Here is a 26025-nt window from a genome sequence, read left to right as displayed (position 1 = left end):
ATTACCAGGAAGGGGCAAAGTAGGTGACAGCTGTAGCCTATATGATTATTTGTTATTTCATTTCTTATAAATTATTAGTCGGCTATTCCACAGAACAACTCTATAGCTGTTAGGGATGTCACACATGAAACAATGCTGCAGAAACACGAAAAAATGCCTTTGATAGGAGTAGGCTCATATGAGTTCCTGTTAATATGTAGTGCACGATGGAAATAATTTAAAGGGATCTAGTAGTAGCAGTCTTGTAAATAGTGACCCTGCATGATTCCTAGTTGTTGCAAAATCATATGCACGTCCATAGTGGCATATTTGCACGCACAACACTATTAAAGTGCATTCGAGATCCAAAATGTTTGTAGAGGCGGAGCTCCACCTGTAAGATATATGACAGAATCCTACACGTGAGATAACTTCGTTTTTCAAAACAATTGATTGGTCAGTGGGCGGTAGATTACACGATTTGAGCTATAATTTAGCACATAACCTCCTCCCGACCAGGTTTAGTTGCGAGCATAAGATACCATGGTGATATAGCGACGCTAAAAAAGATACACTTTCGTGTCACAGCATACCCTGGCTTTGAGCATACCTCGCTAACCCACTAATTAGTATACCCCACTGGGGCCTATTGCACAAAACTAGGATTAGGGATTAAGCCGGGATTGGTTATCCTGGCTCAATTTATCTGTGATCCAGTTGCACAAAAGCGGGATAGGGGGCAGCAGGATATGTTATGGTATAAGTTACCATGGCGATTTATTCTGTGGAGCTAGCCTGCTCCAGACCAGGCTAAGTTCAAGGATATATTTAATCTCATCCCTTATCTCAGTCAGCTGTCACAACAAACGGACACCAATAGTTATTCCATTGCCCACTACACATTGTTATCACATATACCTAGACCCACTGTCATTATTTAAACGTTTGTGATCTTGAATTAACTTTTAAATACTCGCCATTCCCGACCTGTCATGCGAATGTGACGTCACGGGAGCACCGTAACCATTTTGTACGTGGTGGTCGCGACACTAGTTGCAATATTCTCTTAAACAGAGGTGTCGCTGTTTGTTGCTGTTGTGAAAAGGCTATCGCTACCTACTTCACACCATAGAAGAAGCAATGAAGCCACTCTAGTTGCCATGGTGAATCAGTGAATCTGTGATTGGTGGTGGGGTCTATTTGAGGGAGCCGTAAGCGTGCATTATCCAGGATAGGTTTCACCTGGCTTGATGAATCCGTGTCTGCTCATCCTGGCTTGCTCATCGTGCAACCAATTAAGCCTGTACGCTCTTGTTTTGGATTCATTGAGCGCAGCTCAGTAACTTATCCCGGATGTCTTAATTCTGCTTTTGTGCAATAGGCCCCAGAACATAGTGAAATTAAACAACACAGAATGATAATTTGATTGTTTCAGCGCACTCCGAAGAGACCCAAGGTTAGTGTTCATGGAATATGTTCTTTGTGCATTTTAAGCCTTAACCCTTAGAACCTGATTGACACAAAGTGTGTCAAAAAAACACACCCTTTCTTCTCTGTTACACTGCTCCGAAACTGTTCATCGCAGCGAGATGAAACCTTTATTGCATGACAGAGCAGAAGTGGGGCTTTCCAAATAGACTACACACTTGTCTGTACGATCAAGTATGAAAATTAAAAAAAAATCATGAAATTAAATCAAATTGCATCATATTTACAGTCTATACTTCTCTGCGTTCACCTGAGCACTCTCGTTTGAATTACTCGCAAACCCGTGATCGCATCGATATGGCAAGCATCAGATGCAAGAGGGGACACAGGGCTATCCATTGGTACCATGTTTATCGATCCTTCTGGCTTATAAAGATGGACGAAGTGACTGCACACCCATTGCACACCCATTGCTCTCGTTTGAATTACTCATGGACCAGTGATCGGATAGATAGATAGATAGATAGATAGATACTTTATTGATCCCCAGGGGAAATTCAAGATATACCACACATGTCAGATGAAAGAGGAGACTCAGAGCTATCATTTAATACCAAGGACATCCTTCTGGGTTATAAAACAGACAAAGTGACAGCAAAATAATAACTTCATATAGCTGGACTTACCCCACGTTTTTGTCTGTTCTTGTGGCAGCATGTTTATAATCCAACGCTATCGTGTGTTTCTCTATGGCAAAGCATGTTCATAATCCTAGCAAATTCCTGCATTGCATCCCAATTTGTTCAACAAAGACACACCTTTTTGCCTTTACTTTGTTCATGGCAATGCAGTAAAAAGTTGAGAATCATTATGAGTGCATACACCATAGGCACGCAGGCTAACACGCAACCTCGGGTCAAGTCAGGTCAGATCAGTTTGTGTCACAGATATGGAACGCAGAAAGGTCATTTTTCATCACTAAATAAAAAATGGCATTTATTTCCTTAAATCACACACCACATATTTCTGTAAATTACTCAGCCCCAGAGTATCCCTCCAACATGGCAATTATATTGCCCGATTCAGGACAGTCTGCCCTACACACACATGAAATGCATGTAGAGCTATGAGCTTGCTGTGGTGAATAAAGGTAGGGAAAATGCCCTAAAAACAGCTTAGGGTTCTAAGGGTTAAAGTAATTTTGAACTGTAGCTAGATCATCTTTTCACTTGCTAAGATGAGTAGTCTAAGTTAGTGTTAATTGACGTGAATGAACAACAAAATACTTCCACACCGGTGATTTCAGAGTAGCAAGAGGGTTTTCGTTCGATTTCGTTAGGTTGATGTGTATATTTTAACTGGCTGCAACCTAAAATTAGAGGAGTGTGATGCCGCAGTTCAGCACGTGCGAGTGCTTTGTGCATCTTGGCATACATGCTGGTCGTGACATTAGGGGTGTGGCTACATCGTCGATTCTACTTTTGAGTTCGAAGTTCGAGATTGAGATGTAAAATCGAAATCGTGACAGCCTTACTAATTATCCTAGGTGTCTGAGGGTGATTTCAATTATCCAAAGAGCCCTGAATACCATCCATGAGACACTTAAATCCAATTTGCATTATAATTTGGAACACAGTGTATTTTTTTTAGGGCTGTAACGATATGCGTATCGAAACCGAAATCGCGACACTCATACCCACGAACCTGTGTCGCGGTGTGAGAAGGCAGAATCGTGACGCACCCCTTCGAAGAGTTTCCTGCAGCGCTTTGCAGCTTACACAGCCGCATAAGCAACACACATCTCACGCCTTACTTACCAGTACGTTGTCCAAAAAATAAACAAATAAATACATTTCATAGCTCTTGTAGTTTTCAATGTAGACTATGTGTGCAACTTCACCAAACAGTATAGTAGTAAATCCCCTCTCCATGCCCCGCTCTCTCTCTCTCTCCTTCGTGCGCTCAAAGGACACGCGACCCACAGCATGCACATTTAATCCAAAGAAAACATTCACAATTGTGAAAGCAAGGATGCATAGAAGACGACTAACTAAATTACTATTAAATCTGGTTAGCATCACTAGCATGCTGCACACATTTGTTTAAATGGTGCTTTAAATCGCTTGCACAAAATCCAAGAACAGACAGACCATGTAACTTGACACATAGAGGCTTCATACAAATGTTGATGCTGAATTCTACCGGAATGTTACATTGGACCCACAATGAAGACACTTGAACACTTGACACTGAATAGGTGTTGTTGTCCTGAAAAACACAACACTTCTGCTGCTCTTACATAACTTGCACCACTATGCCACTTTCTTTTATTACTCAGGTCAAATAGAACTACCCAAAGCCTCTTATTGGCCTGACTTTGCACTAGTTTTTTATTGACTGTCTATGCACAATTTCAACAAAATTTTGCTGCTCTTATTTTTCATTATTATATGTGCCCCTCTGACTTATTTACAGAAATGTTATGTTTGTCTGACTGGTAAAATATGTCATGAAAATTTAGCTAAAAAGAAATGTAAAGGAGAATGCAATGATATAACGGGGCTGAGGAATGTTTAGAAGAACAGAAATGCTGATGTGGTACATGAAAATTTAGCTAAAATGAGAATGCAATGATATAACTGGGAATGTTTAGAAGACTTTTATTTTTATTTAGCTGCACAAAGCACAGCACCTTTATTTGGGGCAGGCTTGTATTTGAGGCAGCTAGGCCTTTATTTCTTTCGTAGTGCGTTTTATTGTGAGACATAGGCCTACTTTTCGTTTGGAGCGGCATACCGGTAGGCTATCAAAACCATAAGATGTTCAATTTGGGATTTAATTAAATTTGGACTGTTTGATTATATTGGTAAATATCGGGACTGATGACCACTGAAATCTGTGAGGTATTTGATGGTTCCATATAGCCAAAGAGGTCTACGATAGCCTAAATGGAATTTTTTTATTTTTTATGCACAATTTACTTTTTTATAAAATCCTTAGGCTGATGCCTGGCAACAACAATTGTGTTTAAATGTAGGTTACTGCTTCAGCCTCTGGCAAGCTCAGAAGGGGGGCGTCAAGCGACTGGTAGCTTGAGAGCGACGTGTTGGAGACTCATGGTGTAGGACAATGACTTTTCATTGTCAACAATATTAAACCAACCAACAATATAAAATATTAAGAAGCGCTCTTTAATGAGTTAAAATCGAAATAATGTAGGCAATTATTACTGGCCTTTATTTGTCAGAATCTGAGGCCCGGCTATAAATAGAATCCCGGCCATAATTTGAGGATTTAGGTATGCATGTGTGTTTCAGGCATAGTGCACTAATATTTGACTGAAAGTTAGGGTTCCCACACTTGGTTAAGATCAAATTCAATGACCTTTCAAGGACTTTCCAGGCCCAATATCCTCAAATTCAAGGACCTAATGTGTCGATAAATTTCTAGTGCGACCATGGTTAAATCATGTTACCTCAACAGACCAAGGATACCTTGTCGCAGTTTTCTTTTTATTTTTGGTCATATATGACAGGTGTGGTAGCCCCATTCTATTTTTCATGTTTGTGTTTTGCATAAAACTGAGCTGAAATAAACGTCTAGATTTTCCTAAACAAGTAAAACTCGTTAAATGAACCTGTTGGTTTATTCATCAATATGTTAAATTAAATTGTGGGCAACAAGCACTACACACGGGTAACACACAGAAATCACGCAGGCACTGTAGTTCTAATCAACGTAATTCAGGCATATGGCATAGGATATCGAAGTGGTGTCAAAATAATGTTAATAAGCAGACGGAATTGTATGGAATTTTTTCCTCAAAAAGAAATTCAAGGACTTTTAAGAGGACCTCAATTTATTTATGTGCGTTTTCAACTTTCAAGGGCCTTGACATTTTTAGATTCACAAACTTTCAAGGATTTCAAGGACCCGTGGGAACCCTGGAAAGTGCACAGAACTTGTTCATTTGAGAGCGCTCTCTCGCAGCTGTAGACGGTAATGTTTCATGTAGGGTTCTTGTCAGTTAATATGAATTAACATTTAAAAACATGTTCAATATATTTTCATATATAAGTCGCACCTGACTATAAGTTGCAGGCCAGACCAGCCAAACTATGAAAAAAAGTGTGACTTATAGTCCGGAAAATACGGTATTGAACAAATTGCAGTCTACATGCCATGTCAAACATTACAAGTAGTACAACCGAATATTAAATAGATTGTTTGCAAACTATGGTAATGTTATACTAGTGTGAACATTGCGCTTTCATCACGTTAGCAAACTATGATCACAGTTGTTATGTCTCATCAAAATTCACTGATGAAGGTTCGCTTTATCCCAGAAAACCACACTCGTTTCACTTAGGCTATAAGCCTAGACTGAAGCTGAAGAGATGAACTTGGCATTTATCATGTAGTGGTGTTTTCTATAGCCTATTCGTTGTAACCTGTCGTTCTTTGTGAACTCTTTAAAAATGTTGGGATATAGGGGAGCGCGGGGAACAAAATAACGCGGGGTTAAATATAACATGGACTTTTTTCCTAGTTGCAGAGGGTTGATCGGGGCATGCTATTGGTCAGTTAACCACATTACTAGGAGAAGGTGTTCCACAAATGTTCAGTCAGTATGGACGTGTTCTCACGGAGATCTACAGCAAAGCATCTTTTGGAGGCATCAAAGTAAATGTCTAGGTGGTACTTATCTTTCGATTACTGAGTTATGGGTGCAGCTCACTGACTTTTCAAAGTCAAAGTCAAAGTCAAAGTCAGCTTTATTGTCAATTTCTTCACATGTTCCAGACATACAAAGAGATCGAAATTACGTTTCTCACTATCCCACGGTGAAGACAAGACATATTTTACCAATTTAGGTCCACAGACAAACATAACATTCAAGTAAACAAAAAAGTAGGTAAATAAGAGGGCACATATAATAATGAAAAAAATAAGAGCAGCAAAATGTGGTTGAAATTGTGCATAGACAGTCAATAAAAATACTAGTGCAAATTCAGGCCAATAAAAGGCTTGGGTAGTTCTGTTTGACCTAAGTAAGAAGAAAGTGGCATAGTGGTGCAAGTTATGTAAGAGCAGCAGAAGTGTTGTGTTTCAGGACAACAACACCAGTTGTAAAGTGTACAAGTGTGCAAGTGTGCAAGTGGAGTAGTGCAGGCGGCCATTTTTTTGGGTCCAATGTCCAGGATGTTATGTAGCTGAGGGTGGAGGGGGAGGGAGGGAGAGAGTTCAGCATCCCACGGGCTTGGTGTATGAAGCTGTTGGTGAGTCTGGTAGTGCGGGGGCGCGAGGCTTCTGTACCTCTTCCCAGAGGGCAGTAGATCAAACAGATTGTGAGCGGGGTGACTTGCATCACTCACAATTTTGGTCGCCTTTTGGGGTGAGGTGGGTGGTGTAAATGTCCTTCAGGGAGGGGAGTGAAGCACCAATAATCCTTCCAGCTGTGTTCACTATGCAGCAGGGGCTTTCCTGTTGTATTCAGTGCAGCTTCCAGCCCCACACAGCGATACAGCTGGAGAGGATGCTCTCGATGGTGCCTCGGTAGAATGTGGTCATGATGGCTGGTGGAGCACTTGCTCGCCTGAGTTTCGCAGAGGAAGTACAGGCGGCACTGAGCTCTCTTAAGCCAGTGATGCAGTGTTGGTGGTCCAGGAGAGGTCTTCACTGATGTGCACCCCAGGAATTTGGTGCTGCTCGCTCTCTCCACCACAGCACCGTCGATGGTCAGTGGCAGGTGTTGGGTGTGACCTCTCCGAGGAAGTCAACAACAATCTCTTTGGTCTTGCTGACGTTCAGCAGGAGGTTGTTGTCCCTGCACCACGTGGTCAGATGGTCGACCCCTCCAACCTGTATTGAGTCTTGTCAGCCCTTGGTGATGAGACCCACCAGAGTTGTGTCGTCCAGCAAATTTCACTATGTGATTGTTGCTGTAGGTTGCAGTGCAGTCATCGTCAGCAGGGTGAAGAGCAGCGGACTGAGCACGCGCAGCCTTGGGGCCCCTGTGCTCAGTGTGATGCTGCTTGAGGTATTGTTGCCAACACGTACTACTTGGGGCCTCTGACAGAGGAAGTCCAGTAGCCAGTTGCAGAGGTAGGTACTGAGTCCCAGTTTGTCAAGTTTGCAGATGAGTTGTTGTGGTATTATGGTGTTGAATGCAGAACTGAAGTCTATAAACAGCAATCTCACATATGAGTCTCTTTTTTCCAGGTGGGTGAGGGCTGGGTGGAGGGCAGAGCAGATTGCATCCTCTGTAGACCGCTTTGGCTCGGGTATGCAAACTGGAAGGGGTCCAGGGTGGGGGAGAATGGCTTTGATATGTGACATGACAAGCCGCTCAAAGCACTTCATGATGATGGGTGTCAGTGCCACAGGGCGGTAGTCATTGAAGCAGGATGGAGCAGTTTTCTTCGGCACAGGTATGATGGTGACAGCTTTGAAACATGATGGGACGATGGCTTGCTTCAGGGAAGTGTTAAAGATGTCTGTGAAGACATCCTTAAGCTCCCTTGCACAGTCCTTCAGCGCCTAAACCTGGGATGTTGTCTGGACCTGTTGCCTTACGGTGTTGATGGCAGCAAGTGTCCTCTTCACGCTGTCGGCAGAGAGGCACAGGGGCTGCTCATGTAGAGGGGATGGGTCTTCTGTGGGCAGGTGCTGTTTTGTGCTTCAAAGCGAGCAAAGAAGCGGTTCAGGTTGTTGAGCAGAGGGATGTTGCTCTCACAGCTCTGTGGCCTGGGCTTGTAGTCCGTGAGGGCCTGAATGCCCTGCCATAGGCTTTGTGCGTTCCTGCTGTCTTTGAAGTGGGTGGTTATCTTGTGAGTGTATTCCTTTTTTGCTTCCTTGATGCCACGGGACAGGTTGGCTCTCGCTGTTTTCATGCCAGCTTCATCCCCAGCTCTGTAGGCTTTGTCTCTGGCCCTCAGCAGCCTGAGGACATCCCCTGTCAGCCATGGCTTCCAGTTAGCCAGTGATGATGTCTTTTGTGTGGGTCACATCATCGATGCACTTGGTGATGTAAGAGGTTACAGTGTCTGTATACTCCTCTATGTCTGTCCGGTTGTTGTAAGTGGCTGCCTGCTTAAACATTTCCCAGTCTGTTGTGTCAAAGCAGTCTTGAAGAGCATCGGAGGCTCCCTCAGGCCACACTTTTACCTGCTTACAAACCGGTTTGTTCGCTTTTACCCTTTGTCTGTATGCGGGCATTAGCATAACAGTGATATGGTCTGAAAGTCCAATGTGGGGGAGGGGGGTGGCTTTGTATGCTCCTTTGTGTGCAGTGTAGACCAGGTCTAGGATGTTATCTCCTCTTGTTGGAAAATCAACATGCTGGTGTAGCTTTGGAAGTACAGTTTTGAGATCAGCATGGTTAAAATCTCCAGTGAAGATGGTGAAACCGTCTGGGTGTGCTGTCTGTTGTTCACTGACAGCCTGGTACAGTTCACTAAGAGCCGCGTTCTTATCGCTGTTGTTGTTGGTAGGCGGGATGTATACTGCGACTAGCAGAATCGCAGTAATTTCCCTTGGCAGGTAAAAAAGGACGGCACTTTATGATCATAAACTCTGCCAGTGGTGAGCAGTGTTTGCATACTACTACAGTGTCCCGGCACCATTCGTCACGGATGTAAACACAGATTCCTCCTCCTCGTGATTTACCTCCCTTTACAATGGCCCTGTCTGCTCGATAGCATGCTAGCTGCTCCAGTTGTACAGCAGAGTCCGGAATGTTGTCATTTAACCAAGTCTCAGTGAAGACGAGCACACAGCAGTTACTTACTGTCCGTTCGTTGATCTCAGCAGTCGTATGTGATCCATTTTGTTGTCCAGTGATCGTACATTTGCCAGGAGAATGGATGGTATTGCTGGGCGAAGTTGGGCTAGCCGCTAGCCTGGCCCGGACGCCTCGCTTGCCCCTCTTCTGCTTCCCTCGCACACCGCTTCCGGCGCTTTCTTTCCGGGAGGAGTAGCAGGCGAAGTCCGTGTTGTTGCAGGCGGGAGTAGTCCGAGTTCCTTTAGCGCCTCTGTTGCAAAGTCCAGAACGCTGCAAAACTTGCTTTTGCAGATGTCAATTAAAACTGCCTGCTGTACTTGTAGTACGACGTAGTAAGACAAGGACGAACACGTAAAACTTTCGGACAAACACTTTTAAATCGAACAAAACACCGTACGGTTGGGACAGAGAGAGGTCGCTGCGTGTGTACGCGCCGCCATCTTGGATCGACTTTTATCTTGTATCATCTTAATAATCGTTTGTTGGCTAAAAATGAACACCGTTTTGAAAAATGTAGTCAACTCACAGCAGGAGCTACCTTCGTATAACAAAAATGACGCAGCGGGGTTAGTTGTAACCTGTAACCTGCAGGAATGAATGCTATGGTACGCACGCCACGGTGTGGCTTACGTGGTTAATTGATAGGTGATTTGACAAGACAGTTTAGAGAATTGGAGTAGCTCAGAGAGATAATCTCTCAATAACTCAGTAGAAGGCAGAGCTTTCTGCTACCGTGCACCCCTCCTCTGGAATAATAGTAATACCACCTCAGGGTTTTTTGGAATGGACCACCCTGCTGTGTCCTCGTGTCATGCGTCATGCGTGCGATGGTGGTCACTGACCTCACCTGTGCTGGTGTCGACTACCCTTCAACATGCCTTAGTTATACTGCTATAGCATAGTGCCGTCATGGACTTTTCATGTGTCACACCGTACAACCCCCCCTCTCTCTCAACCCTCCCTCTCTTGACTATTCTTACTATGTAACACTGTAGTACCATTTATATACTTAGCAATATTAACCATTTTGATTTAAAGTAATACTAACCCAGTCTATAATTCTCTTTCTTACCCCCTTACCTCACTTGTGAAGTATACCATTACCAGTCATCAGCCATCCTTGTGTTTGGCCCTCATCTCACCTGAAGTCCCATCCCTACGACTGCCCTATCATCGCCTATTGCTGTCCCCCTGCCCGGATTCCTGGCCCGTGCAGCCTAGCAACCCACTACTTGCCCTATGACAACTCCTAATCCCCCTGGACAATTCCATTTCCTGGACTATTTGAACTTTCTGACACTAAATATGATTCCTACATTATCATACTGGATATGTAGCCATCCCACCTCTTGTAACATACACCTCAGGTGGCTTTAAACACCATGTTCTATTCTCTACATCTAACTATGCATTTATCATGTATAAAGACCTTATGTAACTGACCCTAGGCAGATGGGTCAGGCCCTTGAGTCATGGATCTGCTAGAGGTTTCTCTATGCATCTCCAATTCTAGGTAGTTTTTCCTCGCCCCTGTGTACCCATGTGCCTTATTTCCTTTTCTCTGATTGTCTAACATTCTGTAAAGCGCCATGAGACATGTGTAATGTTTTGCCGCTCTATAAGGGACTGTTCGTTATTTATAAACGGGGCCACCGGAGGAAAATAGGGGAGGGTCATGTCTTTCTATTCTTTGTTGAGGGGAGGGTCACCTAACTTTTTTTTGTCTAGGAGGGGGGGTCACCCATCTTTTGTATTAATGAAAACAGCAAAAAATCAAAGTGGCTTGTTTGATTGTTGATTTCTGTCGCCATATAACGTTCTCTTTCGTTCCATAGCTCTGTCAACATTGAACAATGAAAATAAGTGAGATTTCCCAGGTTTCTCACGCAAAATACGGAAAATCTCAACATTCGTCTCCCATTAACGTTGGAAGGGTTGGAGCAACAAAGTAGACTACTTTATTCACGCCTATAACAGCCTATATCCATTTGGTCAACTTTATCCAGCCCTAAAAAAGCTAAATTTAACTTTGGTTTACTTGTAGTTTACCGTGTAGCCTAACAGTGTGCATGCTTAACATAAAGCATACTTGTGCTTCATTCATCCACACATCCAGCTCCTAACGTGTTGACAAGCATTTCTACCAATTGACCTTGTTCCTGCCCATCTCTAACTTTGCTGTCTCCATCCTTTCTGTTTTTGTTGTTTGCAAAAAAAAAATATAGCAGGACCTATTTATTGGTAACCAGCAACAAGTGCAATTTGTTAATCGCTGTCATTCTCTCTCCTGCCAACAAAAATGTGTTATGTTCCAAGTAGCAGTGCGTAATTCTGCTTTATAAAGTTGAACAAATGCATTGGTCATATAAATAGCCAGTTTATGGTCTACAGTGTAGAGTTGGTAAGTTATGGTAGGCCAACTTGGAGTGAATATACAGGGGGAATTCTTTGTCTACTCGTAGCTGAGTAGCCTGGCAGGTGCGCACGTAGACATAGCCTACGGCCGAACACTCCAAGCACCAATGAATCGTGATCTCACAACAACCACGTCGTTAACTTAAATAGGCCTAGGTTAACATCACTCTGAGTTCGCATTCAAGCAAGCAAAACGATGATTTGAATACATCTGTTTCACTGGAAGGGCAAGGGGTAACAACAGGACAACACAGAGACAGGTCAGAATGCAGGACTAATGTTATGAGATTATTACAGTAATATGGGATATTCTATGGGAAAATATTAAAACGGCGGGGAAAAATGATAAACCAGGAAAAAGTTGTTTTTTTTTCGGTCCCTGTGATTATTTGTGAAATTGTGCAAACGGCCTTTTCAAGTCATTTGAGAAGGAGTGTAGCAAGCTCCCAAATTACGCTCGTCTGAGAACTTGAGTTTTGGATAATGTTCAGCTTCGGCAGCTTTACAATGACTGAGGAAGCCTAGAGACGAGTCCATAGCAACAAGTTCATGTGTTTGAATTTGTTATTACCCATTGTGCTTTGTTGAATGGTCTCAATCTTTTATTGTTTTATAGAGCTGGTAAGTCTCGCCTTTTCCGCTATCTCCGCTGGACCTCTAGATTGAAAAATCGTTAATGCAAGTGAATGTGAGAAAATAATTATTTTCTGGTCCCGTTTGAATTTTGCCATGAATGTGAACATATGTTGTCTGTGAATTTTTAATATAAATTTTCGTGTAAAGAATGCTACAATTGAGCGGGTAGAAGTTTGATGCGGTTAAACTTTGTGTGAGAGCACTTTGTGGACTACAACTTTCCGCTAGACGACAGATCACTAGTTTCCCATAACAACCATCAGTTGGTCGAGATGTAGAGGGTTATTAAGATCGACTTTGAACACAGTGAACCATACAACTTTACAATCACACTGTATCATAGTGTTAATGTGTTGAGTGAAGCTAGACCTGTTTCAAATATTTTTGTTACCATGTGTGTTTATTCCTGCCGTTACAAAAACTAGCATCTCAGCTAATGTTAGCGATTAGCTCACGTCACAGGCGACATGTAGTCTTTCTCGTTATGTCTTTTCCACAACTGATAGCCGAAGAATCATATAATATCCTGTCAAACTCGTAACATGAAAAATTATATTAAAAATTCACAGACGACATATGTTCACATTCATGGCACAAATCAAACGGGACCAGAAAATAATTATTTTCTCACATTCACTTGCATTGACGATTTTTCAATCTAGAGGTCCACTGGGGGTTTAGCGGATGGGCGGGACTTACCAGCTCTATTTCATGTGAATACTTACTAGAGGAGTAACTTATTTCAAGTAGGCTAATGCAGTTGCAGGAAGTGTGCATTTAGTTTCCATGCTTATTGTGTTTCCACAACGATGTTAGTGAGTAAATCTACTGAAATGGCCACCTCTTGGTGAAGTGTGATGTGTAAGATCAGAAAGCAGAGGTTGATTTCAGAGTGATAGCCTAAGTCAATGTGTTTTCATAGCGCTTAAAAGTGTGGGCGGAAGGTATCGACAATTGGCCGAGGAGGGTGATGTCTTTTTTGAAAATGATGCTGAAGGGTCGTTGAAAATTTTCTAGCAGGGAGGGGGTCATGTAACCTTTGATTGAAGCACTCAAAATCCCTCCCGTTTGTAAATAACGAACAGTCCCTAAGTGAAATTAAATTGAAAATAATCCGCTGAATAGGTAGGCCTGGTTTAGCCTACTTATTGCAGGATCGAATCCAGTTTAATGCTATAAAGTTTGTAAAAATATAGCCTATACATGCAGTGTAGTGTACCCACACAGCAAAGGAGTCTGTGGCGGACCCGCCCTCAAGCCGCCAGATCCGCCGGACAGTCAACCTCCGATTTGGCTATGGGCACAGAACACAATCCGACTCTGCCAGCCCTCAAACAAACTGCGGCCGGACCCGTCCGGCGAATCTCACATATATCAACGCCCTCAAGTTAACGGCTCTTTCCTCAGTTTTCTCGTTGATGGAGTGGAAGACGGCGGCGTCTGAAGGCTCACTGTAAGTATGCTCCTATATGCTTTCTTTTTGAAGTTACCTAGTCTATCCAGTGAAAATGTACTTCCATAACACAAGTTACTTACTTATCTAGCTTTGCTTGCTGATATAATCCGATTAGAAATTGCTATACCGTAACGTTAATGGCCAGCTTGATGGCTGTAGCTTCTAGTGCTAGCTCATATTAGCTGCCAAGTTACACACCAGCTAGTTTCTAGGTTGCGCACGCTAATTTAGCTCACCTTTCACAGGGCTAAATCCTGTCTAACTTGAGCTTTGTTAACGTTTCATAACTTAACTCAAAATTATGTTTAAAAAGAGCTAAGCTAACTTCATGTGTTTGCCTGCGAACAACAAAGTTGGCTTGCGTGAGCTAGCGTTAGCTTGTTGGCTAACGATAATGTTAACAGGAAAATTAGTTTTTTTTCTTAGTGATTATGGACTCGGGCGCTGTCTTAAAGAAAACCTAGGCTACTTTGGATGTGTTTAAACATCATTTCGTTCTGGTAGGGGGCTGATTTTACATTGGTTAACGTTACCGGTCTTGGATAACTTGAACGTTAGCAGCTGATAAGCTAATTAAGGTTATAATGATATTCCCTGTCATAGCCCGATGTGAGTCGTGCATGCTCAGATGTGTTTGTTGGTGTTTGTGTTTGTTTTTGAACTTTGTTGACAATATTTATACTTAAAACAAACTGCTTCGGGATTAGTGCCCTTATATTTTGTAAAAGTTAGCGAAAAGTCGGCTAACTGGCATACTATGGGCTCTGCTATGTGGCTGCACAAAATAAGCAGGGAAGGATTTTCGATCAGCCGATATAAAAAGTCCGTTTTTGCAGACGTTTCCTGGTTCCAAAACCGGGCTTTTGCTAACTTTTATCTAATATAAGGCCACAAATCCCGAAGCTATTTGTTTTATGTAGACATACCGCCGTCAACAAGTTCATTGAATGATGATGAATGTTTCTTGGAGTAAGATTTAATGAGAAGGGGCAGTATTTGACTTTTGCCTCTTATAACTACTTTTTCACATCTTTACATGCTTCATTGTGGAGCGGAGGTCTTTCTACCGGTCAAGTATCATTGCCTTGTCACAGACCAGACGATTTTCAACGGAACTATGAGCTAAAATGATCAGCATCACACTCTCTGGATCCCGATATAAAGCTCATTTTTTAATGGAGTGTAAGATTGGTAATGTTAAATATTTGGCAGTAAAAGTATATTTATGTTCTACATCTGTGTTACAGGTCATTCACCAGTGGCTCCAGTCTGGTTTGGGGGTCTACCCTTTCTCATCCTGGCCTGCCAGCCAAGTAAAGTAAGCTATACAGTTTTACATTTGATTTATTTGACTTTTGGTCCACACTTAAAAAATAATAATAATAATAAAAATAACCACATGCTTTTGTAACTGCCTTTATCAGTTCAGGATGAATTGAATGTAAATCTCAACATACAAAAATATGCTTGTCTTCTGTAATAAAATCCACCTACTTCAAAAACTCTCTAATGAAATGCACATATTTTTATTTTAGAAGAGAAATAACTACAGACCTCTGCTGCTGATACCGGTTCAGGATGAATTGCAGGTAAATCTCAACATATAAAATGCTTTTATCAGCTTTGATAAATACCTCATTTCTAATACCCCCAAATGCTGGACTTTGTAACTAACAAGTAGTTGTGTCTGGGAACTGCTTTTCTGATGCCTTTTTTGTATTTTAAGGGAACAGGTCTTTGCCAAAATGTGGTCAATTCCATAACTCCTCATCACACTTACAGGAAAGGCTACACTGCGCACGTAACTGAAGCATTCAGTTTGCAGAGCATCTGTTGCAACAATTGGCTTCCACTGTAGTCAATGGAACTGGTTACACCAGACGTGACGGCGTACAGTATGTTTAAAAACATTGGATTAGTCTTCTAAAATTATTTTTACACTCTGCGAACCGAGTGCTTCACTTGCGGACTCGGTGTAGCCCAGGCCTTACAGGTAGTAGATTTTGTCACAGTTAGACAGAGCCGATAGCAGCCTGCTGGCGGCGGTAGCTTTATATTCATGTAGCAGACATTCCGTTTAAAAGTAGGTAGTTATGGATAACAACTCATTTTGTTATGCTTCTATGATTACAGATGCTGTGAGTCAGTGGTTCAACCAGCCAACAAACAGGAAAAGCTCAAGGCGGAGTCTTAACTGTCAACAACTCTACCCAAAAAAATCAGGCTACTTATTTCCCACTAAGAAAAACAGTGGTCTGGTATGAAGGTTTTCTGTGTTTTGGAACATGTTCTTAATATTCATTAAATAATAATAATAAAAAAGTTTGACACTTTATGGTTGCATTTCATTTTACCTCTAATACCTGTTCAATGTATTTAGTGTCTACGATGACCTCTCATTGAGCATTGAGACAAGTTTCCACAATTGGACAGTTAGCAATTGCATAAAGGATTTACAGTTTGTAACTGATGGATAACTTGTAGGCTATTGTAGTGTAGCAGAGCTGAATTGATGTAGCCTACTGCTAGTTAAACCCCTATTTTCATACTTGCTGTTTCACAATGAAGGCATTTGGTTGTAAAATCACAACGTGCTTCACATGATAGATTTTGACTTCATGTCTTGAACTGAATGTATTAAGTCATTTGTATTATTTGTCATATTGGTTGGTACAATACTTTACATTAAAACCTAGTGCAGTCTAGGTGTTGGCCAGATAGGTTAAGCTATATATTTCTGTAGTAGTAGCTAGTTTTTGGCCATGAAATATGCCAGGGATATGGGCCAGATGAACTGCTTCATGAACGGATCCTAAACGGATCTGGGACGGATGATTAGCGGGTCCGAAATGATTCCGCGGCGGATGCCTCTCAAATGACCGGGTCCAAAGCGGACCCGGAGCGGATCTGTGGCTCATTCGCGGATCCAAAGCGAAACCGTGGCGGATGTTTCCATTTATTTACGGATACGCAGTGGGACCGCCGCGGTGTCTGATCGGATCCGCGTACCAGCATCGCTGCGGTTTCTGGATCCGTTCCGGAGTTCACCGTACCTCCGCGGCGGATACGTTTCGTAGTCCGTTTGCTGTCTGGGTAGTGATCGTGGCGTAGATATGAAATGCTACTTCAAATCTATCTAAAACAACTTGTTTGTGAATGTTTGACAACTCCTGCAGCTGTGAGGAGCAACGCGAAAACGCGCAAGGAAACCAGTAGCAGATAGGTGGGGGAAACCAGAATGGCACACAACACCGTAGCCTACAGGCGCGCCTGATATCACATAATTACACTTGTTTGCACCTTCAACAGCATGGCTTAACTTTACCTGGTTAACGCCCACAAATGCCCATAATGTTTGTGTGGAAGAATGACATACGGAGAGCTTAGCTTACGTTAATAACCACACAAAGTTACAAAAATATTTCTATAAGTTAATGTTCACGTTACCTGAGGCCAAACACAATCGAAAAGGTCAGTGTCAGATTTCACATTATACTTCAGGGTTTACGATTAATTGCCGTCAAATAGGACACGTTGAAGTTACCTGTCAACGCCAAAGTATTGTCCGCAAAGGTAAGTTCTCCTCATTCGAGAAGAATACTTCTGAAAAACTTTAAGGACATTCATCTCAGGAACAAAGTTACTGTCAACTTTGGTCTACACTGTTCTGCGAATGGTCCTCAGGAAAATTTCAATATGGCTGCCGCTTTGTCATAATAAAAGCCTGTTTCCGAAATGCATCAATATGCTCTGTCGCTATCCACTTTTTAGAGTTTAAAAGGGTGGTTCAGGATTTTGGATAGGACCTCATTTCCAAGTTAGCAAGTGTGATATTTATTAGTGGAGACATGTTTTTTCAAAATGTTTCATCCAGTCCTTCTAGTTGCAGAGTTCACAGGTGCTGGCTAGCACAAGTCAACAGTTAGCCTGCCACAAAAAACAGTCTTACCCACTCCAATTATAACGCCAGACAATCAATGTAAATGTATGCAGGGGCTTACCTGGGCTATGGGGCCTCTTAAAAAATAATAATAATAATAATCAACTAGAAATGCATTAATTGCTGACAAAGATCCTTTAGACCCTTTCAAAACAAAAACAATGCTTGAACGTTCTATTTGGTTCCCAATCTACTTCCTCTGCATTAAGATAACATATGGAATGTTAAAATGGAAAGCCTTGTGGGGCCAACTATGATGCTGATAATGGAACTCTCTTGGGATTTTGCCAGTGTGAAAGGGCCTTATGTAACCCACACAGCAAAAGGACTGCTTCCGGAACGGACCCGCATCGGAGTCCACTTGCTCTCAGGAACGGATCGCGGACCCGCCGTGGCTCCGCGCTGCATCCGCTCCGCATCCGTGATTAAAACCATAACTCCGCGGCGGGTCCGTTTGGGACCCGCAAATTGATACATGCATCCGCCGCGGACCCGCAACGGACTCATAAAGGCTCATCTGGTCCGGGTCCGTTTTGGACCCGTTTATCTAATTTTCAAAATCCCTTCTGTTCTTGCTGTAGGATAAAATAGGATAAACTATAGGATAAAACAAAAACTATCACTAGGCCTAGGCTAGGCTACTACAGCAATATAGGCCTAAGATTAATCTGCATTGCCTCATATTTTAACTTAACAATACTGTCAATAAGCCTAACAGAAAAGGTTTAAGTACCATTTACTGTACAAAAGTGATCACTACTCAATGGAAATATAAAATTGACATTTATGGAAAGTTACAGGTTATAGGCTATTCTGTTTTAGCCTACGTTGCCTAGGCTACTCTACATTAATTTTGTGGTCAAACCACTTGGGGAAGGAGGGGGGTCCCCTGTGAGTTCATACATCAAATGTGAGATGAATCTGATGAAACTTCTAGTAATGGTAGAGGTAAGACCAGTGAAATAGCCATTCTATCTGTTGCCAGGTGGTGATACTATGCCAGAAATGCATTTTGGACATTACCATAATAACAATAATAATAATAATAATAATAATAATAATAATAAATAATAATACATTTTATTTAAAAACTCCTTTCAGGACACCCAAGGTCGCTTCACAGATAAAACAAATAGAAGGAAAACAAATATATATATCAAAAAAGGAGTATAATCAATAAACTGAAGTTTCAGCCAAATCAGCCAATGCTTCGTGACTTTGACACATTTTGTGTTTATTCAGAGAACTATTTAAATTCATTGCGCCACCATTTCGACACATTTTAACACCTTCACTATTTATCATCAACAACATCTTGACATCATGTCCTCTAATTTTGATATAGTTCGGATGAACCACCTAGGAGGAGTGTGTCGAAATTGATCCACCACATTGATCCACCATTGATCCTCCATTGTAATAGATCACATTTCATCAAAATTATTATTATCTCGACTTTCAACGTGAAATAGGCCCTTAAAGTGTGCCTGCTATGGAAATTATGCAGGGCCTATGTTATGACATCACAAAATTGTGGAAATGGAAGGTCGATCAGGAATACACAAGGCACCAAACTACACGTTTAAGTAAGCCTGTTGGTATTTTCAAAGTGTGCTTCTGAACATACTCAGTCAGGTTCTCCATACACTGAAGTGATTTTTTGGAGAACAGTTTGAGAGAAAAATGTTTTAATGGAGAATGTATGCTCTTAATCACACAAATATTATTATTATTTTTTCATTTCTAATGAAGTCTTTGGTTCATCACGGATCTGGTTGTTCTAGTTCTGCTTTAGTCCTTGATTATATCTGAAAACAGAAAAAAATAAAGAGATCATCACTTTATGTTCTCAGCAAACAAATGCATGTACATCATATATGTACTTAAACAATTATAGGGGTCTCTTTAATTAAATTCAGTAGGCCTATACATCTGTTCTTTATTCTGATTCATGAGATTAAAGCGTTATCAAGTTCTTCAATTCAGAACTCATTTTCTTAGACATATTATCTGGCTCTTCAAAATGTTGCAGAAAGGTCCACATGAACATTAACAGGCCTTTCCAATGCAAAGTAGAGGGTGACAATTTTTTAGGAATCCCGCGGGTCACGGTATTCCCACGGGATTCCCGCGGTATGGGAGTCAATTTCATTGTTGGTTACGTGATGGGGACGGGATAGAGCATAGCAATAGACGGCAACCGAAAATCAAAAAATCCAGTGGAAACTAGATGGCAGAAGTGTGTAGGCCAATCTGCCCACCAGCTTTTTCTACTTTGTCACCTACAGAGTTTGACAGGTACGATCTTTCAAAACGCCATGTTATTTCCCATAGACATTTGACGACCGAAGGTTGGATGGATACGGAAGTTACGGAGGCGGATAAGCATAGTTGTAATGGGCATGAATAAAAAAGGCAAAGTACGTCCTTTGCCGAACCCAAATTTTATCTTAACGAAACAACTCTAAATATCAGAGTGGGATAGGTTGGGATATTGTAGAAATTTCACTTAAATTGCAACCGCAACATGCCTGCTTGCCAACGTTCAAACGACAACGAAAAAGATATCAAAGCACCAAACAAACAACAAGAGGGTTGAGTCTGAATGACACTGTTTTTGAAGTTTAGAAATATTTTCGTAATAAAAATGGTCATTTAACCAATAAAGGCTGAAAACTTGTAGGCTACATGCAACCCAGCAGAAGACTATTATATTGGCAAATCATTGAACACCATTGGGTCAGGCATCAGCATAGTGCCTGGTGTCAGAATTTAAGCACGATAAATGCAAATGACTGAAGTTACCACTCACTGTCAATGACATGTGCAGAGTAGGCTACCCTAACACCAAGGTAATGTGTGGAATACCACCTATGACTTATCCTTTTTTTTTGGCCATTTAAACATAGATTTTTATTCACATAATTACTAGGTTGTTGCCTTTTCTAGGTGGCAGTCCAGGATAAGAAATAGCAGTTCATGAAAATAAACTAAAGGTACAAAGACATTTTTAACGCGTTATTATTATTAGTCCACGCGTCTGTAATTAATTCAGCGAAATTAACATGTTATCCTGACAGCCCTAATATAAATCATTAATAATACTACTATGTCAATGTTATGTCTAAAGTATAGGAATGCATACTATATCCAGTCAAATTTTGTAGTATGCAAAGCCACCACTTTTGTGTGGTTTAGTATGGACGTATACCGAATTACACCTTTTTCCTTCCATGCCCCCAGGCTTGTGATTGGGGAATCCTCCATGAGCCAAAGGCAAAGCAGGAATACATGGAGCAGACTTGTATGATTATCCAGGAGAGGGGAGTTTTCCTTTCTGACAGCGGCCTGCTCGGTGGCTCTCCAGATGGGATGGTGGCCAATGACCTCATCATTGAGGTGAAATGTCCCTATTCAGCAAGAACCAAGACCAACCTGCAGGCAGCGGAGAGAAAGGACTTTTTTCTAGAATTGGATGAAATCACTGGCTTACTGAAGCTCAAGAAAACCCACAATCACTGGCATCAGATTCAGGGCAATCTGCACATGACAGGAGCCAGCAGTTGTCATCTTGTGGTATGGACTCCTCTTGACCTTGTAATCCTGCTCATCCAGGATTGTTTCCTACCTCGCATTCTGTCAGAACTGTAAAATGGTTGGTGTACTGACCCTGCATTCATGACCTGTTCTAGTGCAGGGTTTCATTCTGCTGCAGCTTGCTGGGTCACCAAGGTATTTCTTCTTTGTTTTGTTGCACATTCTCATCACACAGTACATAACACACTACACATAGGGTGTGTTCGAAACGGGTAAAGTTGCTGCCTTTTAAGATATCTAACTGGGGAGCAAGGCAGCAAGTGCGGTTCGAAACCGAAAAAACAAATTCTGCTGCCTTTTAAGATATTTTAGAATTCCCAAATAACGGTCATTTTTGAAGGCAGCATCGATGCACACTTCATGCTGCCTCCTACCCATAATCCCTTGCGGCAACGTCTGAAACAGCTGTGAAAGGTAAACAAACATGGCGGATGACATCGGTAATGGCTGCTGAATCTGTTTAAAATGCCATTTGTGTGATCTTATTTTGCTTAGATTTGCAGATTACAGATTAGAAATAAACAATTTACTATCTGATTATGCCATTGTTGTAACCATTAATAGCGTCTGGTCTGATATATCTGCCGGCCGTAAAACTAATTTATACCGTTAGCCTGCTAGCTTACGTAAGCTAATTTAGTTTAACATCAGGCCTTTGCTAACGTCATACCGTAGTGTTAACCAAAGATTCTAGAGTGCTACGCTCATTTTTAAAAGATGCATTTAATCCAAAGTCATGTCTAGTGAGACAGCTCTCTATGTAGGGAGGGAGGCAGTAGGCAGCTGTCTCCCGTTTGGAACACACCCATAGTCAGATGCCATTTACACTGATACTCCTAGTCTCTTTAAGGGGTAAGGCCTCATTTTATCATTCATGATATCATTTTATCAAATGACCATTGATATTTGTCTACTGCATGGTCTTCCATATTTTGTTGCGCTTGATTTGAGCCAGGCGATTGTGGTATCAAGAGGAATCAAATGGAAATGTTTGTATTCAAAGTTAACTGACTGGGAGTGGGAGCAACTGTGTGACGACTCATTTTTGTCTGCTAGTTCAGCTTGTTTTGCACCTAGCCTATCGAAGTTCCCTCAATTATTCATCCAATTGATGGTGGCTTAAACTGAATGATTTTGATGTGACAGACAAAAATATAGACATGATTAAGACATACGTAAAACAATGACATTTATTTTTAAGGATTTCAGTTTCAGGCATGAATTGGTGTGGTGTCTTTCAAATCACAACCATTGTTCTAATGATTTAAGCAAGGACACTTAAAAATGTTGTGACAGACAATTCATGCTATTTCACGGAGAATGGGCTTCTGTAAATTCGTAAGACAAACACATACTTTAAGGATCTTGTTGGCATGCTTCTTATACTGATATGGGATGTAGGTCAAAATATCAAACATTTTCAGACGTTGTATAGAACGCTCCACATGAATCCTTGCACTGGCAACAAGTCTGTTGTGGTTAACTTCCTGCACTGTGAACTGTCCATTGACAAGGAATGTTGGGATGTTCAGTGAAACTCCCTCAGGCAAAATGTCACGAATAATGAATCCCTTATCTGCCATCACCGTATCACCTGGTTCTAGCTGTTGGAGTACTCCGCAGTCAGCTGTTATCACCTTGTCCGAGGTACTTCCACCATATAGGTCACTGACGAAGGTAATAACTCCATTGGGAGCCACGCCAATCAGAGCTTTAAGTGTGTTGCGTCCTTTGTAATGACTGTACAGATGACTCTGGGTGTCCAGTCTTTCTGTGTTGGAGACAGCCACTTCAGTGCAGTCAAGCACAATCCGACAGTCAGGAAATGGCTGGAAGCAATCTGGCAGGGATGTTTGGTTTTTGACTCTGGAGGGGATGTTGTTTTCCATCATGCCGACATACAAAATGTCATACAGTGCACTGCTGATGGTGGTGAAGATGTTTGTGACTGTGGTACGGCAGCAATTGAACCTTGTTGCAAGGTCTAGGATGCCACAATTCAGTCGGAGCTTCATCAAAGTCAGGAGTAGCTGATCGATAAGGGGCATAATTTGTACATTCCAATTGAAATGATACTGGAGATCAAATTTGGAGAGGAGGGCTTCCAAAAAGAGGACAGTGGCAACATCTGGCAAGCCAGTGTAGTAATTGACTTTGTCAGGGTGGGAGGAGATTTGACTGAATGAAAATGTTTGTTTTTGTTTCTCCAATTCTCGTTTCAGTGTGTCTGAACACTCTTTGCACTCTTTAAACTACATGAAGAACCCAAAGTATTTCCATACAGCACTTTTTAGAGTTGGTGGCGTAATTGTCCGCTCATGCTGGCCATTCTGTATCTTCCATTTTCAAAACAGGGTGGCTATTGAAAGGGCTCTGGCTCCAGTCATTATTTGTGTTACTGGCTATTAGCTTGATTTGGTCATGGGCCAATGCTACAATACGTTTGAGATGGCAAACAATAAAATAAAAAAAAACTAATCAAGACTGTAAAAATGTGCTACACATGGCACTAAAAACTGAATAGTTTATTTATTGTTCGACTACGGCTATTTCACGTCATGTTCGAATGCATATTCGAATATCGAATAAAAAGTGACAGTCCTATTAAAGAAAGCAACAAGTAGCCTAGCCTACAACTTCTGTTGCTGCGTGCGCTGTTATTCTGATAGTTTTGGATTCAGTGGCAGGATTCCTGCTCAAATAAAAGATGGGCGTGTATGTGTATGCTGTGCATTTACGGTGTTAATGGACTCCTAGAGTGGCTCTGTCTATTGGACTGACGATGGACACCTGTAGAGGACTGATGGGATTGTAATAGACAATGATTACGTGCACCTGTGAAGAGGGAGAAGTTCGTTGACATTGGTTGATTAACCACTTGTTTTCACCTGGCCCGGTGCTTTATATGAGCGTGCGAGGTGACCGGGAGGAGAAGGCCATGAGAGGAAAATGCGACAGCAAGTGGCACAAGGACAGAAAGCCCACCATCACCGCAAGCTAAGTACCCTGCTATGGGGAGTTATATTTCTGTAGCGTTACTTGCTACGAAGTGGGGAACGAAGTGGCGGGTGGCTCATGAATGTTTGTTGTCCGTTGCAGTTCAGGATTACATCGGCCGGGCAACAACGCGATCTGGGAGAAACCATGTTAAATTCAAAAGCATCTAGGTAGTCACAGAAGGTTGTAGGGGAGGAAAAGAGAACAAACTGTGTAACCTACCTGTGTTACACTCAAACTTATTAACTATGATGTATACCATTTTAAAGGGCTAGCTCTCCTGATTACAATGGTGGGTATATTTGATCTCTGCCATGTAGCATGGCCACAAAATAAGCCTTTTTGTCTCACAAGGGCATCAAGTATGAAAAAATGCAATGTTTTGAGCAGTCTGCAAAGGTCTAATAAATGTATCATGACTTTTGACTGAGTAGAGGACAAATTTGTGAATCTACCATACACTCTAGGTTTTACTCTATCTACAACAGAAATTAGGGGGGATTAATCTTGACAAACTGAGATTTTTTGGGGTTGAATTTTGAAGATATTTTTTAAAAATATGTGTTCTCCTCAAACTTATTTCTCCTGATTTAAAATTATGTAAATTGTATCTGTCATGTAGCATAATCATACAATAAGGCTTTGTGCCATAAGGCCATCAAGTATAAAAAATGGAATGTCCGGTGCAGTCTGCAAAGGTTTTAACCACCACCTAGCAGCAACCAACATAGCAACTGAAAAAAGGACCGAAGGCTCTCATCCACAATGTAGTGACCAAAAGGGGATCTACTGTACATGAGCGTTTCTCAGCCAACAGCTGGCAGTCTGTGCAACAATGACTGCAGAGTAGGGGGGTTTGGCATCTGATTCCCAAAGAGGCTGACATAAGTGTTATGGAGCAACTCAGATCTTTGAACCTCTGAGCAAGTTTACAGATGCACTTTCCTCAGAGACATGTGTGACACTACTAAGCCTGTTCTTGACTGCATCACTGGTGTAGAAAAATGACCAAGGACAAAGGAAATGTATCAGGTAATGATTGAATACCTTAACAAGAGACACTGCAGAAACTGCTTATCTAATAAAATCTAACCAAGTGTAATTAATCTTATATCAAGATCAAAAAATCTATTTGGTATTGTTATCAGTATGAAGAGAGGGTAAGGGTACATGAATTATCATGAATTCATGCATGAATTTATTCATGATGTATGCCTTACTTCATTCATTTCTAACTTGCTTAATAATATTCAATACATCATAAAAGTCAATCATCAAACAATGTCTCTGTAGGCAGCCTAGGCTCTGAGATCTGCACTCAAAAACAATTGCTAACAAGTGTTGAAAACCACTCAAAGGCAAAATAAAGTGTTCCAACCAATAACCGACGAGATGCGCGTTCAGGAGAGTTTCAATTGCACGGGAGGGGTCCCGGGCTCCCTGTTTTGTTTCAACATAAACAGAAGTAACGTTACCCTACTTTTAAATCTAAAAATCTAATGATGTGCTGGTAACGTTTGCAAAATAGCGATTTTTGAAAATTTTCTTATGAAGAACAGGATCTGGCCACAAGATTGAGTACAATATAAAACAATGATCGTTTTAGAATCCTTATTACTGTATGTGTAAATATGAAAGTTTCACTTTTTGAAAAATTACGGTGGGGAGGAATTACTTTTTTTTTTTTTTTTTTTTTTTTTTTTAAATGCTCTTGTATTTAATTTGTTTGGTTTGAGTAGTGATCTACAAGGGGAAACTATGTACCCGCTGGCACTGAGGGAACATTGATTGGTG

At 41.5% G+C, this 26025-nt stretch overlaps 2 protein-coding genes and 1 long non-coding RNA gene across 3 annotated transcripts in view; 1 reads left to right on the top strand and 2 right to left on the bottom strand.

The window, feature by feature from the left end:
- acadl (acyl-CoA dehydrogenase long chain) overlaps positions 1-17388 on the bottom strand; it is a 64273-nt gene extending 46885 nt beyond the window's left edge. The window contains exon 1 of the mRNA XM_048267402.1: positions 17242-17388. Coding sequence (XP_048123359.1) covers positions 17242-17324 — 83 coding nt within the window. The 5' untranslated portion in view covers positions 17325-17388. The remainder of the gene's footprint in view (positions 1-17241) is intronic.
- Positions 13624-15980, top strand: LOC125310215. The gene is made up of 4 exons (XR_007196267.1): positions 13624-13694; positions 14945-15015; positions 15233-15286; positions 15831-15980. It is a non-coding gene; the product is annotated as an uncharacterized LOC125310215 (long non-coding RNA).
- A 1450-nt stretch (positions 17389-18838) lies between the features above and the next one.
- Positions 18839-26025, bottom strand: part of LOC125310213 (mitochondrial pyruvate carrier 2-like) — an 87119-nt gene continuing 79932 nt past the window's right edge. Inside the window, exon 5 of the mRNA XM_048267403.1 lies at positions 18839-19445. Coding sequence (XP_048123360.1) covers positions 19418-19445 — 28 coding nt within the window. The 3' untranslated portion in view covers positions 18839-19417. The remainder of the gene's footprint in view (positions 19446-26025) is intronic.

Source organism: Alosa alosa, chromosome 17 (assembly GCF_017589495.1).
Source record: "Alosa alosa isolate M-15738 ecotype Scorff River chromosome 17, AALO_Geno_1.1, whole genome shotgun sequence".
Lineage (NCBI taxonomy): Eukaryota > Metazoa > Chordata > Actinopteri > Clupeiformes > Clupeidae > Alosa > Alosa alosa.
The sequence above is the reverse complement of the archived record's forward strand: the minus strand, read 5'-3'. Positions and strand labels throughout refer to the sequence as shown.